This window comes from Amphiura filiformis, chromosome 6, assembly GCF_039555335.1.
Source record: "Amphiura filiformis chromosome 6, Afil_fr2py, whole genome shotgun sequence".
Classification (NCBI taxonomy): domain Eukaryota; kingdom Metazoa; phylum Echinodermata; class Ophiuroidea; order Amphilepidida; family Amphiuridae; genus Amphiura; species Amphiura filiformis.
Genome location: NC_092633.1, coordinates 46,933,034 through 46,952,832, shown reverse-complemented (window position 1 = coordinate 46,952,832; position 19,799 = coordinate 46,933,034). Strand labels below are relative to the sequence as shown.

Sequence of the window (19,799 nt, the reverse complement as noted above, 5' to 3'; positions counted from 1 at the left end):
AGCCATTTTATATTTTTTACATTTTCGCTGTGATCACTAAATGGGCCTTTAATTCCTAGGTGAACATACGAGCACGTTCATCGTAGTGATATGATGTATGAAAACATGTTGAAAGTGAACGTAGAAGATGCAGGAATAGACCGGTTCTACCCGCCGCATGAACATGATGCAAGATGATGAAATTGGCTTATCTATTCTAGGCAATATAATAAAGCTATATAAAGTCGCCGTTGCTCTATGCACAACACGGAGAGATTAAAATAGTGACAGAAATTACAGATTTAATGGAAAACGTAATAAAGCATCAATTGGCATATTTAACAAATTTAGACGTGTGATTGTTAAAGAGTAACCAAAGTAATAAGAAATGTGCACGTCCGCCTCTGTCTGTGAAATATGCAAATGAACATCATACGATAACACATTCATCTGCATACTACGACTGCAATCTTATCTTCAGTAGATAGCACTGACTATTATAATACTACTCGCAGATATTCAACCAAATGGCTCCCCGTGATACATATACCCCTGAACCAACCCAAGAGAACTTGCCCACATCACCAGTTAGAGAAGGTTCCTCCGATTGCATCCGAAATGGGACGCCAAATTTGACTTCAGCAGCGTGTACATCAGCAACTACACATGAATCGCACGTCTCCATTAAAACCGCACCGAAACAGGCGTGGTTCGAGAAAGCTTCAAATTGGTTAAAAGATAGATGGGGCTGGCTTGTCACTTTCGCTACCTTTGTTATTTTACTTCTCATCTATGGATTTCTTAATTGTTATGCTTTGTTATTTGTGGCTTTTAGAGCGGAATTCAACAGCGGTGCGACGTCCACAGGTAAGTGTATACATTATATATAAACATCTCAAAATAAGTAACTAACCCCCCTTAAATGATGACCATTATACAAAAACGGGTGATTGTATTACAAATCTGTAAAATGCGTTCGAAGCAGAATTTATTTCTGCGCATTTTGACACGTCATTTGATACGATAGCTCAGAAAACAATAAAACACCGGTCAATTTAATGGAGTGAGGTCCAGATTTGAAAGTTGCACTTCCTACATACAAATTTTTACAATACAAAAACACTCAGATATCATTACACAGATTTCCTTCCATTACACTGAATGCAAAGTCAATAGAATTTACTGCAACTTTCAAATCTTGGGCTACATTGATTTAATTGTACGCTGTGACGTCAATATTTAGTCAATTGCTACAAATGAGGTGTTAAAATGTGCAGAAATAAATTCTGTTTCCAACGCATTTTACAGATTTGTAATACAATCACCCGTTTTTGAATAATTGTCATTATTTAAGGGGGGTCAGTTACTTTTTTTGAGATGTTTATTATAGTATAACGTTCATGAATACAGGTTGTACCGGGGAGGTTGTAGCTAAAAAAATGTTAGCATTCAAAGAAAATGTTTAAAAAATACAATAAAAGGGCCCTCTTCGTTTACCCGACTCATACCGTTTATCGGTGACTTTTATCACATTACATTATAGGTACCTACTCCTCATTCCAGAAAAATACAGCACTAATTTTTTTTGGATTGAAAAAAATATTATCAAGTTCTGCCAAATGAAAAATCTCAATCCAAATCATTCATTTAGTCCTAACTGGAGATAAAATAAAAAGTTCACTATTTGACTAATTTCTTGAAAAAAGAGCCAAAAACATGCATTTTTGGCATGTTTTCTGACAATCGAGTCACAGAAATCAGAGACTTGGAACAAGTCTAAGCATTCAAAATCTTGAGTATATCTGAAATTTTGCTCTAATTTGCACTTTTTTGTGTTACTTTAATTAAATGATTGGTTATAAGAATGAAACATGTCTTTTTCCAAAAATTAGAATGCATAAACTGAAATTAGTCTTAGTACAAGTCTTTGGACTTGATTGTCACAGCATACGAAAAACACCCTAAAATCGCTTTCCCTTTAAAACAAAATAAATCACAAAGAAAAAATTAGCCTGGATTAATTGGCCGATATGATGCTGTACACCACCAAGGAAAAATATTTTCGATATCCCCTTCTCGGATTACCTTTCTTCTATATATATATAGCTGAAAACAATGATTATTTAAAATTCCAACATTTGTTTTTGCGATATACACTGTATTACTACCATGACTATAGGAAACATTAATGATATTACTACTGCCACTGAGTCTATCGATTCTGTATGCTGCTGCGACTTCAAGACGGGTGACAAAATGATAAATGGATATGCTATCTTAAAGTTGCAATTTTTATTTTAAGCATCTTTACTGCATCTTGCATCTAACACAACATGTAACTTCGTTTTAAGCTTGAATGAGTACTATTAGGAAAAAAAAATATTGTTGTGTTGCCCTCAAGTGGAAAAATGGGAAATTTGGGTAGGACGGTCGGATTATTTTTTGTTTTAAACCTTCAGTTTTTAAAAATCCCCTCAAATATTAAATAATGCTTGTTCAATTAGGGGACATTTTTCAATTTTGACTTCTGGATAACTGTTAGACAACAATTAAAGACTAGTCTTACAATAAAATATTAATTTTAAGTGAAAAACGTTGAGTTTTTGAACAAATCTGTAAAAATCATCATTCAAAAAAAAAAAAAAAAAATTGCGACCCTGATTTTTCAGGATTTAGGGTAGGACGGTTGAGGGCACCACAACAATATTTTTTTGGCCTTATTAACAATGCATTTACTGTATTATTAACGAATAAATAAATAAATAAATAAATAAATAAATAAATAAATAAAATCCTGAAGTAAAATAAAATAAAATGAAATATAATCAAAATATCTCTTCAGATGACGGGAATACGTGAGTCAGTCAGTGGTTCATTTATTTATTTATTTATTTATTTATTTATTTATTTATTTATTTATTTATTTGTTTATTTGTTTATTTATTTGTTTGTTTGTTTGTTTGTTTGTTTGTTTGTTTATTTATTTATTTATTTATTTATTTATTTATTTATTTATTTATTTATTTATTTATTTATTTATTTGTTTATTTATTTATTTATTTATTTATATATTTATATATTTATATATTTATTTATTTATTTATTTATTTTTTCAAATTCTACAGGTTGGATTGGATCATTCACGACGGCGGTGGCGCACTTCGCTGGCCCATTAACTAATTATTTGGTTCACAAACTCCGTTCACCTCGTCGTGTTGTTTTTATGGGGGTAGTGTTGTGTTTTGTCGGACTCATGGCTTCATCTTTTGTGAACAGTATTTATTATCTGTTTGGGACCATAGGTAAGTATCATTTGGAATCTAAAGATCATTATGATTGGCTGAATATTATTATTATTATTATTATTATTAGTGTTATTATTATTATTATTATTATTATTATTATTATTATTATTATTATTATTATTATTATGTATTATTATTATTATTATTATTATTATTATTATTATTATTATTATTATTATTATTAGTATTATTATTAGTATTATTATCATTATCATTATTATTATTATTAAAGCATAAGCACACCCCACCTACACGCCAACCCCACACACCCCCACCCCTCCCACACACCCCCACCCACTCCCTACATAGAAACATACAAATAAATAAAATCACACCCAAAACATCACCACACACAAATGCACAATCACAACACGTTCAATCACTGCGACGTTTAGTTTTCCAGTGGAGAAGCATACAACAAACTTGGTGATAGCGTGCGTTTTCCAGATCCTGGGTGCTCCATGAAAATGTTATACTTCAAATTAAATGGAGTATTATTCAACAAACTTGGCGTTAGCGTGCGTTTTCCAGAACCTGGGTGCTCTTTGGAAATGTGATGCTTCAAATTAAATGAAGCAGTATACAACAAACTTGGTGGTAGCGTGCGTTTTCCAAATCCTGGGTGCTCCATGAAAATGTGATGCTTCAAATTAAATGGAGTATTATACAACAAACTTGGTGATAGCGTGCGTTTTCCAGATCCTGGGTGCTCCATGAAAATGTGATGCTTCAAATTATATGGTGTATTATACAACAAACTTGGCGTTAGCGTGCGTTTTCCAAATCCTGGGTGCTCCATGAAAATGTGATGCTTCAATTTTAATATATATATAGTATTATACAACAAACTTGGTGTTGGCGTGCGTTTTCCAGATCCTGGGTGCTCTATGAAAATATGATACTTCAAATTAAATGGAGTATTATACAACAAACTTGGTATTAGCGTGCGTTTTCCAGATCCTGAGTGCTCCATGAAAATGTGATGCTTCAAATTTAATATATATAGTATTATACAACAAACTTGGTGTTAGCGTGCATTTTCCAGATCCTGGGTGCTCCATGAAAATGTGATGCTTCAAATTAAATGGAGTATTATGCAACAAACTTGGTGTTAGCGTGCGTTTTCCAGATCCTGAGTGCTCTATGAAAATGTGATGCTTCAAATTAAATGGAGTATTATACAACAAACTTGGTGTTAGCGTGCGTTTTTCAAATCCTGGGTGCTCTACAAAAATGTGATGCTTCAAATGTTATTTTCTGTATTTGATCATGTTAGCTGTTCTTTTTAATATGCTTGTTGCGCTTTGTAGCCACAGGAAAAGGCGCATTATAAATTATGCTAGTTAAGTTAAGTTAAGTTAAGCTATATATATACGAACAAGTAAACCTGCAAATGTGTGTCTCAACCCCATTAGCGCAGTTGTTAAAGCGCCGGACCTTGCTACAATTTCCTGTTTTCAAAAGCGCTCGATAGTAAGCACATATGCTAACTATCGAGTTTTTACAATAGTGCTGATGCTGTTTTACGCGGTTAAGGAACAATCTCTATTAAAATTTGTATTTGTATTCCATACATCATACAGGGATTGTGTTTGGCCTTGGCATGAATATGGCATTTCAGTCTAGTTTGGTTCTCATAGTGCAGTACTTTCCTGATAAAAACAACTCTCGGGCCGTGTCAATAGCGTGTTCAGGATGTTCTATCGGTAAGTCAGTCATCATAAGACATACCGATAAAGAATTAATATTAGAAATCGTTTACTCGTTGAATATTTGTGACCGTACACCACGAATGAGTCCTAAATGTCCTAAATTGTATTCTGAGTAATGTGCATGAAGGTCGTATTCATAGGTACCTCAAGTTGGTGCTATATGTATCTCATTTTGATAGCGCTAGCCAAACACATTTTAAATCAATCAATAATCCTATTGTTGAAGAGGATAATAAGCTTCTAACTATGTCTATAGAATTCTTAAATAGCTCTAGTTTTTGTTTGCTTTGGCTAAATCCTATTCAAGTGGTGGGTTACAAAGCATTGTATTTGGTTTAGGTATGTATTAACAATGAGAGGATATTCCTGAACCTCGTTGACTTGGGGATGATTTGAAATGACTGCTTCGCAGCAAACACAAAAACGTTTTAAAAACGTTTTAAATAAGTTATATTTTGGCTTTTGGTTTAGGTAAAAACGTTTTAATAACATTAAAATGTCAGGTTATATTAAGGTCATGATAACGTTTTAAAACGTTTTGTATGAAAACACAATACAACAATATTTTTAAATGTTTTCAAAAAATGTTATTTTGCAAACATTTTTGCCAAATATTGTGTCAATACTTAAATAACATTATGTTAAAATGTTTGAACCCAGCAAACACAGAAGTGTTCTTGAAATGTGTTTTTCAAAACCTTTTAATAACATTTAAATGCCGGGTTATATAAAGGTCATGAAAACGTTTTTAAAACGTTATTGAAAATATTTTGGGCAAACATTTTTCGCAAAATATTTTTTCAACCCCAAAATAACATTCTGTTTAAAATGTTTTGTATCAAGTTTTCCAGAATGCTTTTGGAATGTTTTATACCCTTTATATAACCCGACATTTAAACGTTGTCTGTAAAACATTTTTGTTTGCTGAGCATTAGATTATCACAAATGATTTTTAAGGTTATGAAAACGTTATATATTCTTTATATACCCTTTATATAACCCGACATTTAAACGTTTCCTGACGACCTTTGATATCCATTTGCGAATGATGTCGAAAACGTTTGGTGTTTGCTGGGTTGATATTTATTACCAGCGTGGGAAAAAAGACACATGTAGAACTTAAGTTGGATTTTGAAAAGATTTTATGTGGTCTGCCGTAAATTTTTGCCTTTTGTTCACCGTAGAAGTGACGTAATTAATCAGATTAACTACCATAGCAATAGAGGAATTCAATTTTGAATATATCGCCCTGCACTACAACATTCACGCGGTACCTATGCAGTGAACCATAGATGTCAAAGAAAGGTTGATCACTCGCACAATATATTAGTATCTTTGAAAAGCTGACATACACAGGTGATTGTAATCTGCTTGTAGTACAGGGCGATCTCATATATAAAAAAAAATAGCAACAAAAACTCGCTCACTTGATGGATAACTAATCAGTCTATGTTCCAAACTTTAAAACAAGAGAATTGATCAAGCCGTTTTTGAATTATACTAAAATGTCTTAAGGGGACTTACTTTTTTGGAACCGTTTATTACTTACACGTTCTTTACTTATTCCAACAGGAATGCTAATTTTGAGCCCAATCATCAACTTTGGGTTAGAAATTATCGGTTGGCGAGCAACCCTCCGGTACATCGGCGGCGTTATCCTAGTCATCGGTTCGCTGTGTAGTCTGCCTATGGTACCCGTGGGACATAAAACCCAAAATATGCAGAGACAGTTCTCACGTCTGCAAGAAGTTTCCCCAGGTAAGGCTGCTTTATATGAAAATCTGCTATAGCACTTGTTCAGTGTCGAAGTGACCATGATAGCTACACATGGCAGCTATTGCACTTACCCACTTCTGACACTGAGCAGTCCGATATTGTATAATTATTGTGCTTTTGCATATCATGCGCTGCGTGGTTGTGTATTTCAGGATTGATTCATTTTTGAAGGTGGGTGCAATGATATTGGGTAAATTTTCCAACATTTTTAGTATTTTGTCTGTTTTACACAAATAACAAAAATTACCGAAATGCATGAAATAGGTTAATAAATGCGTATCTCTTTTTGCTCGAGATTGGACTCAATCATCTACTTGCGCTGTATGTTGATATAATTCACTCTTCCCTGCGGGGCTCGTGCATTGTGTGATGTGCCCTGAGTAATTTAATTTGATGATTTATCTTTGTTTACAAAGTTACATGAGTGATGACATTTTGGGGGAATTCCCCTCTCAAATTGAGCAAAACAAGTTGAATCATATCTAATTTGGAATATTTGGAAACCCCTGAGGTTGTAAACAGAAAGTGATGTAATGGAATTCCCCTAAGGAAGTGATGTAATGAGAAAGGTTAATGTTATAATTAAGGCTTGGGAATTCCCAACATCACATTTGGCTATTAATACTTGGGATTTCCCATTGCTTGATATATAAGAAAAGGTAAACATATTTCTTCACAGTTTATAGTGTTGATCTGGGCTAGCTAGCTAATATGCTTACAGTCCAATTCCTTCAAAGAAAGGAAATTGCAAACCAGAAATATTTTATGTAGTCAAAGTACTACTATTTACAAGTGTTGTCGGAGAAGATCTAGAATACGTCAAAGAACGTACTTCTTCCAAGAAAGGAAAATATATTCTTCTGTCGACTTGCTGAAGTCTGGTATTTTAATTCAACGCAACTGTCAATATAAGTGGGGACAACTGCATCGCAGTCCTCCTTCCTGAAGATATTGTGTGAAAGGTGGAAATAGCATAAGTTTGGAGAAAGCAGCGCAAGGAGTTAAGTTTAGAGGGCAGCGCAAGGAGATAGCGCAAGGAGAAAGCAACGCCATATTTGTGTGAGGATTTTAAGCGCAAGGATATTTATCAATGCAAGTGTACAAAGGACTTCGCTGATTTTCGCAGGACATGTGATTAAGGATATATACATCAGCCGTCCAGAACATTGCAAGAACTTTATGATCACCAAGAAGAAGAATGCTGGCTAAGTACTAAATAGTTAAAGAGTGATTATATTTTATTATTGTATATGTGTATTTGTTGTCATATATTGTACCAATAATAACGTGCTTTCAATTAAAGACTTAGATTTTGTTAGCTTAATCAAACAGTGTATTTGTGTTGTGCATTCGTGTGAGTTCGGGTAAAAGGTGATTTGGGTAACAATTGCGACACATCAACATCTCAGCGCGCGTATAATTATTGAGTTCAATTTCTCTCTCTACAAGTGATTACGTATTCCTATAAATAACGTTTCACGTTAATTCTCATGCAGTAAATTGTATTGGGCTATTGGTTAAATTGAATGAATGTTTTCACAGTGTTGGGTGAATATCAGTTGAAAACAGCGGAAAACATTGGGAACCCAGTAAGATTTTACAAAGTTTGGCCCCCTACATTCACATTTTGCCCGGGCATTTTGCTCGAAATCAAAAACTCTTGCACACATTTTTTCCATATAGTTTGAAGACGACCTTTAGTGAATATCATTTTATGGGTTATTTCAGTTGAAAGCCACACCCCTTATGGAAGACATGACCTTAATCAGTCAAGTTAGCTCAATCGATAAGGTGTTCGACTATGGTGCGAGAGGTTGCGGGTTCGAACCCTGGCGGTGCCTAGTACGCTCTCGTGGAAAAAATTGAGTTAGCTTGAAATTGCCCTGGACAAGGAACTTACTGCTAATTTGTCTCGTTGTAACCCGTACGAAACTCGGGGAGCTGATCCTGGTTGCGAAGGTTATTTATGGAATGTCTAGGGTGTGCGCTCTTGAAGCAGCAAAGTCCCTGAATTGTTGTTTAATGGTTTAGGGAGTGATGTGGGGTCATAGTGATCAGCGACAACCTGTAAAGTGTGCTGAGGCTTGTGGATCAACGTCTAGGTGTTGTGCCTGTGCGTAGCGCACTATAAATCACTGCGCTTTTTTTTAAATCTCCCGCAAAGGGAGTGTGAATTTCAAATGGAGTCACTCTTTCAGGTTGCCCCATATATTTACACCTCTTATGTGGGAGATTAAGGTATTAATTATCTTCCAGGTATATGGATTTCAACTGGAATAGCCCAGTAGAAGGATTCTTCAATTATTTCTAACAGCTTACTGCATATGATCCCTTAATTTTGTTTTGTTTTAGAAAATGCCAAGACAACAGAGACCACATCAATTACTTCAAAATCAGAAAACGCCGGGACATCGACTTCCAATGAAGTTGATAACAGGAGCAATTTGGAACGTTTGTCGATGACGAAACAAAAGAAAAGCATTCATCGTCGTTGGAAACTCTGGGTGTTATTTGGATGCATGTGTATGACATCAACGGCTCAGATTTTCTACAATATCAATTATGTAAGTACAAGGGTGTTGCTGTTGTTGGGTTTGGTACATCCGTCGGTGTACTAGAGACAGGTTCTTCCTATAAATCAAAGGTGATGTTGCACACCGACATCGCCTGGCTAATAATTATTTGGTGCAGCAGAGACACTAAAATTAATACACGGGATCGATACACGTGAATTGCTATGCACGATTTTGATATCAGATGAAAATCTTCGGATACCGGGTTAGAAAATGATGAATATCTCCCGTAAATGATTTCGTCTCAAGAAACCAGATCTGGTCTCATACACTTGAAAATACGTGTTGAACAGATATGATAGTCGTTAGTTTGCGCTTTGAGAAACGGCCGTGAGTCTTGAACTCAAAATCTGACCAAAATCGCTAATTTTATATTGCGTTGGTCCTGGACTACAGCGCACAGGTTATAATCTGCACTCACTATTCCAGTATAGGCAGTATGACCATTGACCGCAATGTCGTATACAAGCTTACTCACACAGCGAGAAATCAATTACCCGGCTATTGTCAGTAGCCTTAGTCAGGTCACTTGGCTAATTATATGCGTCTCATAAGGTCGGAATAAAATGACCTTTCGTGGCTGTGGATTCAACCTACCATGGCGATTTCTACCATGGAGATATCGGGGCGATGACACTGTGTGTTGTTGTTTGGTACATTCGTCGGTGTACTAGAGACAGAGGTTCTTCGCGCAGGCCAAAAATAACTGGCACTTTTCCTGCCGTTGATGGGGTGATCATTGATATCACGCCCTCTTGACCTCGTCTTGTTTTGCTCATATTAAAGGCAGGAAAGTGTCAATATAGGAATGGTGAATATAAGACTCCATAGTATCCCTGTTGAACAACTTTTAGACCTTAGACCTGGTAGAAGTTACTATAATTTCATGATGAAACTGACATAAAGATAATATTAAGACTGAAAATTATGTATATTGGAACCTAGGCTTTGAGCAGGTATCGGTACAAACATGGTCGATGCACCACAAAACTTATAGTGCAATTCATTGCATATAAAGCTGCAGTCCTGGCTCGTAGTTGCTTCAGTCGCAAATGTATGTCGGCAAAATGAAATTAAGAAGTACGAATGGCGTGGAACCATTAGTTATTGAATTAACTACATGTACGACAATTGACAATATTTTGCTCGGTAATTGTTTGAACCTATTCTAACTTATTTAAAGGAAGTCTCCGGCAATCATAACATTATGCCTTATGTGTTAGAAAAATAATTATCAAGCACGAATCACTTGGTGTTATTTAAAACAAACTGACATTGACCATAAAAACGAATAAAATAGTCGGCTGTCAACACGCGATATTCAAAATTCCCACGCCGAAATTATCTAGGGCAATGACGTCATTGTTATTTGAGCTCAATAATGTCGTAAGCCTTTATTGTGATACTGGGACATCATTGCCCACACAATTTCGGTACCCAGGAATTTTGAATATCGCGTGTTGTTTTATTCGGCTGTTTTTATTCGTTTTATGGTCAGTATGAGTTTTAATTTAAATAAAACCACGTGATTTGTGATTGATAATCATTTTTCTAACTTATAAGGCATAATGTTGTGATTGCCGGAGACTTCCATTAAGCATGTCATTTACACGAAGCTGTTTTTTGTTGTTGTTCTGTTCCACAGGCGAGTTACCTGAAAGTAGTAGGGGTGTCAAGTGATCAAATCGCTATCATGATTACACTTTACGCAGCCGCTCTAATTACAGGAGAACTCTCTTTGAGTTTATTTGTCGATAAATTGCCTTGCCATAAGATCTACATTATTGCACTTGCAAGCCTTTTGGGAGGAGTAACTACAATTCCTATCATATTTGTGTCTACGGATTCAGCACTGAAAGCAATTTCTACAGGTGAGTCTGTTTTCACGGATTGCATTTTTTGTATGGAGTGCATTTGGGAGTCCATTTAGAAAGCAAGTATCAGTAATTGCGACCAACATTAACTTAATCATTAAATTTGCCACTAATGCCAACAGATGTATTAACTCCTGAGCACTACCTGCCGATCTAACATTGCCTCTGATTGGTCAATTACATGATATCTTCATTTTAATCACCAATCAGAATGGAGCTTTGCAAATAATTCACCCCAATTTTTTGCGTGGTGAAATTATTCTAACAATGTTGCTGATTGGTACAATTAATAATGAGAACTTCTTTTTGGCCAATCGGCAGGTAGTTCTCATAGGGTTAACAAGATATCTGGGAAAATTAATGATCTTATTGGCAAGGAAAAGATAGGGTCAAATGAACTTTGACGCACATATCCATTAAGAGGCAGTCTCCCTTATTATGTACGGATTTGCGATACAAAAAAAAATAGAATTGTCTCTAAAAAATAATTTTGGTACATATCAGCACCAACAACTCACATGTAAAATATGAGCGTGCACAGCGCCCTCGTTCAGCTTGAAAAAATTCTTGAAATTTCAGCCTCTCTGAGCCTTACTTGCAAATGGTAAACTTTGGAGGTGCATAACATCGTGCGCCATCATCATCCCAACCTGCATTTTGCATTTTTTTTTTTTTTTTATTGGTTACATTACAAAAACCAATAAATACAATTGCGATCTTGATGGCGCACAAAATCATCAAATCCAATGATTTGATGAAAAGCGCCCTCGTGCAAACTTCAAAGCATCATAACGGGCTGCGCCATCAAGATCCCAAGTCCGAACAAGTTTGAAATTAAAGACCTCCATGGCAAGTTTCATTTTTCAGCAAAAATTTTTGGGATTTCATTGGCGCACCGAGTTAACAGAGGTCAAAGGTCAAAATTTCCTATTTTCGCACATATTTGCACGCCTGTATTATTGCGCGCCAACGTCACCTGACTCTCCGAATAGCATTTCATCAAAGAAGAGTTAATTCTCTGCAAGAACTGAAAAAATTAGCTTGGGATCTCTTGATCTTCATATTTTTCTGATTTTTTGAAAATGGACTTTGGAGGTCAATTTGACCTCTTTTTCCCACTCGCTGCACAATGTGGGCTTTTTACTGCATCACAAAAAGATGCGCCAACAAGATCCCAATTTTATTTTTCATCGTCTAGCTTCTTTGGCGACCAGTAGACAAAAACAAGCAACAGCTAATTGGGATCATGTGGGCGCACTAATATAAAAGAGGTCAAAGGTCAAGCTTTGTGCCAAAGTGATGCATATTTGCCTATGTGCAGCACGAAAGTGGAACTTTGACCCGCAATAAAATTGTGCGCCAACAAGATCCCATCTTACTTTTTGGATGATTGGATAAAGGGGCTTATGTATAACTGATAACAAGTTAAAAAAAAGTGGGATCATGTGGGCGCACTAATTCAATAGAGGTCAAGTTCATACTTTGTGCCGAATTGGCATTACTTTGCCTATGTGCAGCACATAAGTAGAACTTTGACCCGCAATAAAAATGTGCGCCAACAAGATCCCATCTTACTTTTTGGATGATTGGATAAAGGGGCTTATGTATAACTGATAACAAGTTTAAAAAAAGTGGGATCATGTGGGCGCACTAATTCAATAGAGGTCGAAGTTCATACTTCATACAAAATTAACCGATTTTTAGCCTAAAGTTGCCGAATTCAGCAACCTTTCACTCAAATTTTGCAAAATAAGTATTTTGACAAAAAATTTTTTTACTCTCACCAACTACCATGATGGAATTAGCACCATTTGAAATGCACTCACACAAGTTTCTATGAGACATGTCTGGTGATCCCCACTGAAAAAAAAATTTGGCACAAAGTATGAACTTTGACCTCTATTGAATTAGTGCGCCCACATGATCCCACTTTTTTTACTTGTTTTTAGTTATACATAAGCCCCTTTATCCAATCATCCAAAAAGTAAGATGGGATCTTGTTGGCGCACATTTTTATTGCGGGTCAAAGTTCCACTTTTGTGCTGCACATAGGCAAAATAATGCCAATTCGGCCCAAAGTATGAACTTTGACCTCTATTGAATTAGTGCGCCCACATGATCCCACTTTTTTTTTTACTTGTTATTAGTTATACATATACTTATACAGAGAGGCTGAAATTTCAAGAATTTTTTAAAGCTGAACGAGGGCGCTGTGCACGCTCATATTTTACATGTGAGTTGTTGGTGCTAATATGTACCAAAATTATTTTTAGAGACAATTCTATTTTTTTGTATCACAACCCCCTTATTCATGTACATAATAAGGGAGACTGGCTCTTAAGCAGAACACGACGGGTCAGTTCACACGGTTAGTGTCACCTATAAAGATCATACTGGAACAGGTCATATCGATATCTTTTTCCTTAGGGGCTGTGCAATCAAAAAATATGAGCAACTGAGTTTCATAATGTCCACACCCTCTCGGCTTATCAAATAAATCCCCGCGCATTCCCCTTTGCACATGCCAATTTTTTTGGAACCCAATTACAAACCCAATCTGCAAACCTTTTAAAATGGTCTAGATATTTCGTTGCGAGCATTTTTAGAGCGTTTTATTTATTTAATAGGTGCCCCATAAATGTGTTGCCAAAATTGCTTGTCCCTGATCTGAACCGTGCTATGTGGATGCGACCATCTTGGCTCACTGTTACTCATTCATTTCTATAAAAACTTAATGATTATTTCTTCCTTTTAGTCCTTGGATTGTTACGGGCACCTCGTACAGTGCTTATCATCCCAACTGCGGTAGAAATATTTGGTGTGTCTTATGTTCAGCAGGTAACATCAGCGGTTATGATTGCACACGGTATAGGCTTCATTTGCGGATCCCTTGTCATGGGTATGTATACTTCATCCGGGCTACTTCATATTTGTGGTTTTTGCATAATACTGAATAACAATTTACTATAAACCGTTCCTAAAATTAAAGATAGAATTAAAAAGACTAGTTTGCGTCTGACGTCACTGTCAATCAAACTCCCTACGACCCTTGATTGGTTAATTAATAGCGCGTAAAAGGAAGGTCGTTTCATCTGGTGCCGATCGGAGAAAAGGAATCGCAGAAAATGGCAGGAAATAACGTACTTACTTTTACAAGGCAAAAGGCAACTCACTCTCCTAAGCATTGTTGACATGTTGCCTTCGGGAAAGAAAGTTTCCTACTAAAAAGACCCTTTTTTGAGACGGTTTGTATGTTTGAAGGTGCATAATTAACCACAAGACGCCGCGTTCAGCTATTCATCTAAGTTCATGACACTTGTAAACAAACAGTGCCCGAGTTTGATTGACAGATGTCGTCAGACGCAAACTAGTCTGTTTAATTCTGTCTTTGATTTATTGATGACAATAATTATAATATACGATGATGCGATTTGCCAAACGTGGGTGGCGACCATGCCATATTGGCCTTGCACTACTAGGCGGAAGATAATTCCTGGTTCAATGCGGCAACAGCCAATATCGTAAGCAAAACAAACGACACGCCGGCAACACTGTCTGGTTGAAATAATAATTCTTTTTGCGAGGTGAATATTTGGCTCTTGTTCGCACGTATCCCAAAAAGTGTGGGCCACCTTGCTTCTTCTTCTTTCCTAAAGCTTCTGGCGCCGCGAACGGCAGCAATTTCAGGAACGAAGAAAAAGCAAGGTTGCCATTTTGGTGAAGTGCTGCGTAGCAGCATGAAACTGTAATAAGGTTATGTCACCCAAAATGGATTTAATAGTATGAATTCCCATCAAACAGTTATTGTTTACAATCCAGATGAACCTAATGCCAGACGTTTTGAGAAATTCGATTTTCTTTCTCATTCACAGGACTCACGTTTGATCGAACAGGGAGCTATGATCTGTCTATTTCAATTTGTATCGCGTTGTTAAGCATAGCTTGTTTTCTCTATCTAAGTATTCCTCTTCGTAGCAAGTTTAAGAGTAAGATCATCGCCACTAAAGACTCAATTAGATCACTACATCAACCAGACGACTTGTTGCAAGATGAAGAAGGTTGTCATATAGTACCTATTCCAAATTTAGTTGCACCAGTTGGCGATATCGTACCCATTTTAGTAGCTAGCCAGGAGTCTTTAAATGTTATTGAACATGTGGAATGGTATAAAGAAGATATTGAAGATCAATGGATGGATTACGAGATGCAACGCAGCCTGGACTTTTCGGAATCACAAAGTAGTTTACACGGGTTTCAATCACCAAATGGTTCTTTTGGATCACATGATTTAGCACATCCAATGAACGTGGAAGTCCCTCTTAGTGATGAGTTAATCTTGAAGTTAAACCCACAAGATGAAGTCATAAAGACAATAGATTATTGTAATTCTAGCGCTAAATTACTTGATAATGAAGATATACCACAGTGCTCAAGTTCTCTCGATACCGAGAATGATAACATGTCTGCATATTCGGAACTTAACGATTTGAGATATACAAGTCCAGAAGTTCCGCTTAGCGATGATGATGGTTTGGTCATGTGGTCGAGTCCTAGAAGTGCAGTCATGTATACCTCAAAGTATACAATCAGTAAGACAATAGACCAGGGTAATCCTATGAACCGGTTAATTGATCACGAAGCCATTTTACAACGTTTGAGTTCTCTTGGTAGTGAGACCAACTTGCGTGGCTATTCAGAGCCTGGTAGTTCTGAAGGGACACCTAATGACGAAGACGCTTTGTCTACAAGGTTGAACCCACGTACACGCAAGGATGGAATCATCTCGGAGAGTTCAAACGTTATGAGAATGGAGAAGTTATCTTTGAAAGAAATAGATGAATTGATAAAAATGGATGTCAACTTGGGAGAAAGCAATGGAAGCAGTGTAAATTCTTTGGTAGATCGTGTTGACAGCCTAAATAATTATTTATTCAGTGATTCTGAGAATAGTTCAGTTAATCATTTAAGCCGATTTGATGACGTCAATATGTTTGAAAATCCTTTTAACGGTTGTGAAACTGATGAGGCTTCAAATAGTCATGGGAGTAATGAGAATATGGCTACTGGTTTTGCCAATCCAATGAGCGAAGCTTTTGAAGATCTCATTAGTTGTCACAGCAGTGTCGACACTCCATTAGACTGCACTGTTTCTAATGTTTTAATGGATGATCATGGTACACAGACCGTTATTGATCAATCCAATCGTATAAATGGAATTCTCTGAAACAAACCCTGACGAAACGCCGGTCCCTGCGCTAGAGTTTTATTAACAAAAGTTTACTCTAGTTTGCAAGCTGCAAATATTTTTGCAGAGTTTTAGTGTGCCTAAGAAATATTTCTTATTAAATCAAAACCACAAAGGGAGGAATGATTGATTAGATTTAACGATTGCATCCTAAATTTACATACAAGCTGCTAAACTGGCAACCTTGCTTCTTCTTCTTTCCTGAAGGTGCTGCCGTTGGCGGCGCCAGAAGCTTCAGGAAAGAAGAAGAAGCAAGGTTGCCAGTCTGATGCGTATAGCCGTGGTTACTCATTTTGGCAAAAAATGCGCTATTCCATTTAAAATCCACACTACCCTTGTGGAAGATTTTGGAAATATCTTCCACAGGGGGAGAATGTATTCAAATGTAATTGGTCAGGATTAATCATTTTGAAACCCATACTGTATTATGGCTTTACCTATATCTTCAACAGCTGGAGTGAGTATTTCAAATGGAAGTTACCCAACTGCCTATTCTAATCGAAACTCATACTCCTTCTGTGGAAGACTTTAGCTAAATCGTCCACATGGGCAGTGTGGATTTCAACTGGAATAGCCCAATGGACAGTTATTCTGTCCTACATAATAAATGCAAGTGACTTTGGGGTATGCATGGTCACTTAAACAGTTAGTTAGACGCAAGTGACATTGCATATACCAATGTATACCCCAAAGTCACTAGCATTTATTATGGAGGGCAGCATTAATTGTCCATTTGTTGCCGGAATGAGTAACATGTAATTGTGGACATGCATAGATGGTAGGCCCCTCCCGGGGGTAGCCCTACTAGGTTTAAGTCCTCGAAATGAAAAGGAAATACATCGTAATGGTAAAACATAGAAGACTAAATAAGAAGTAGTTATATTAAAATGCCCAGGTACGTGTTGAAATTTTGTATGCATTAAAATGAAATAATTATATTTTCTCCGTGTACTTTGTGGTCTTGGTAATAGTCAATCTTTCTCAAAAACACACGTGCGTCACTACACACGTGGTTAATTGCTATAGCTTAACTTAATGCCCTTTAAGGCATTAAAATGCCCTTTAATATATAGAATGGTATATTCCATTTGAAACTCACACCCCCTGGAAGACATTATAAATCTCCCACACAGGGGGTGTAGATTTTAAATGAAGTCACCCATTCAGTTAAACCCATTTGAAATTCACACTCCCTTGTGTGGAAGATCATGTCTTCCATAGGGTGGTATGGATATTAAGTGGAACAGCCCAATGTGAACTCGGAAAAAAGGGTAACGACCCTTTGTTTATAACAGCTGCCTTTGAAATACCAAATCGCGCTCTTCCATTTAGTTAATTGTTCAAAAGCAATTTTGTATAATATTATGCCAAAAAAGTATATTTATTTTGTGACCATGATCATTCGATTAAGTAAAATATGTTTGTATAAAACAGTGATATAGAATTATATAAATATACAGTTACCTAATTATACGAGTAAGTATAATATATATATATATATCATCAATTAATAGTATCGGTGAACCTAAAGGTGCAGAAATGTGTTGCATTATTCAATATGTACCGTAAAACCCCGTCTACAAGCATATAGTGTGCTTCTGATGAAAGCTACATTAATCCAGTCGCCATTATCGAGTTTGAGCAAATAAATTACGGATCCAAGCATATACAAACAAGTATTATTTTAAGACCTATCTATTGTATTGGTATATTAACGCTTGCTTCGAATTAATTAAGCTTTTATAAAAAACACTATATATGCTTGTAGACGGGGTTTTACGGTATATTGATTCGAGAAGGATCTGATAATTTCAGTGTAGAAAGATAAGATTTTAAGAATGTCAAATATCTATTTTGATCCTGTAGATATAAAAAAAAAAGAAAAAAAAAAAGAAGGTTTTATTTCAAACTCTAAAGGTGACCCACAGGTCAAATTGCTAGAATTGTACATTAAATCACAAGTAAACAGACACAATGCAATTTGCAGGCAGCAGCTTAATCAGCGCCAATATTGCAACATTGAAACAAACAATTATACAAACATCCAATCCAACCCAACCCCATCCCCCAGTAGGCAATGAGGATAAAGTGCCTTGCCCAAAGACACAACACCTTGGCACGAGCGGGGCTCGAACTCGCAACCTATGGATTATGAGTCGGGCGCCTTATCCACTCGGCCCACAGAGGAGGAAGAAACAGAGCGCGTACAACCAGTCAAAGTCCCCGTGTATTGTATGGCGTAAGTTTTCGCATATTCATGAGGGCCGATTGTTCGATCGTGCCGTCACGCCAGCGCTGCGTGCCTTCGCGTATACGCGATAGAGCGTCGCGTGCTTTCGCGATTACGCAATAGACCGTGTAAATACGCGGTAATTGCGTAGCAATCTCGCCTGTCGCATTTCATGGAACAATCGGCCCTCATTATCGGGTGATGCTGAGACTTTGACTGGTTGTACGGGCTCTGTTTCTTTCTCCTCTGTGACTCGGCCACACGAGATATCGTGTTGTGGAAACTGACAAGTTTAAAATTCGGCATGTTGTTTAATCAAATGTCTAAAAACTTACTACTTGATAAAGTTAAATCGTATCGTGAGGAACTTTAAATATTATCATTGTGTGTAACTTTCTTCAAATATTTCTCCAATCCACAGGTAAAACTTAATCTCGATGCCAGTCGGTTTGTTTAGTGACGAAGGAGCATAAACCGACTGGGGCCGAGACCAAGTGCAACTCTTCTTTTTCAAGTAAAAATGCAAATTAAAAATATAGCATTATACTGGGAACAGATTGATTTTAAAGTATGTGTGCCTGCTATAATTAAAGACAGAGATAAAAAGATTTTATCGCGTCTGATGTCACTGTCAATTACGATCCTTGATTGGTTTACACAGGTTAATAGCGCGTAAAAGGAAGACCGATCTATCTGGTGCTGATCGGAGAAAAGGAATAGCAGCAAATGGCGAAAAATTACGTACTTTTACAAGGCAAAAAGCAGCCTTTTTAGGCATTGTTGACATGGTGCCTTCGCGAAAGAAAGTTTCCTACTATAAAACCTTTTGAGATGGTTTGCATGTTTGAAGGTGCCCGGTTATACCGTTGCGTTCAGCAAGTCATCATCACGACACTTGTAAACAAACCGTGCTCGAATTTGATTGACAGACGACGTCAGACGCGATAAAATCTTTTTATCTCTGTCTTTAATTATAGGCCCTGCTTTGCTATAAGCCTTTTTGAAATATGGCGGGCACAAAAGGAGAGGGAATACTTTGAAGTGAGTAATCTTTTGTCAGCTGAGATGCATACAAAAGAATACTCACTTCAAAGTACACCCTCTC

General features: G+C 36.6%; 1 protein-coding gene across 1 annotated transcript; it reads left to right on the top strand.

Moving 5' to 3' along the window:
* Positions 1-100: 100 nt before the first annotated feature.
* LOC140155505 (uncharacterized) lies at positions 101-19,718 on the top strand. The gene is made up of 8 exons (XM_072178370.1): positions 101-846; positions 3,105-3,281; positions 4,868-4,990; positions 6,569-6,754; positions 9,125-9,336; positions 10,991-11,216; positions 13,975-14,118; positions 15,092-19,718. The coding sequence occupies exons 1-8, from the start codon at positions 507-509 to the stop codon at positions 16,441-16,443; spliced, it is 2,760 nt and encodes a 919-aa protein (XP_072034471.1). The 5' UTR covers positions 101-506; the 3' UTR covers positions 16,444-19,718.
* The last annotated feature ends 81 nt before the right edge of the window (positions 19,719-19,799 follow it).

Coding starts and splice junctions, on each gene's coding strand:
- LOC140155505 (XM_072178370.1), top strand. CDS start 507: ATGGCTCCCCGTGATACATATACCCCTGAACCAACCCAAGAGAACTTG. Junction 847..3,104: donor CAGCGGTGCGACGTCCACAG/GTAAGTGTATAC, acceptor CAAATTCTACAG/GTTGGATTGGATCATTCACG. Junction 4,991..6,568: donor GTGTTCAGGATGTTCTATCG/GTAAGTCAGTCA, acceptor TTATTCCAACAG/GAATGCTAATTTTGAGCCCA.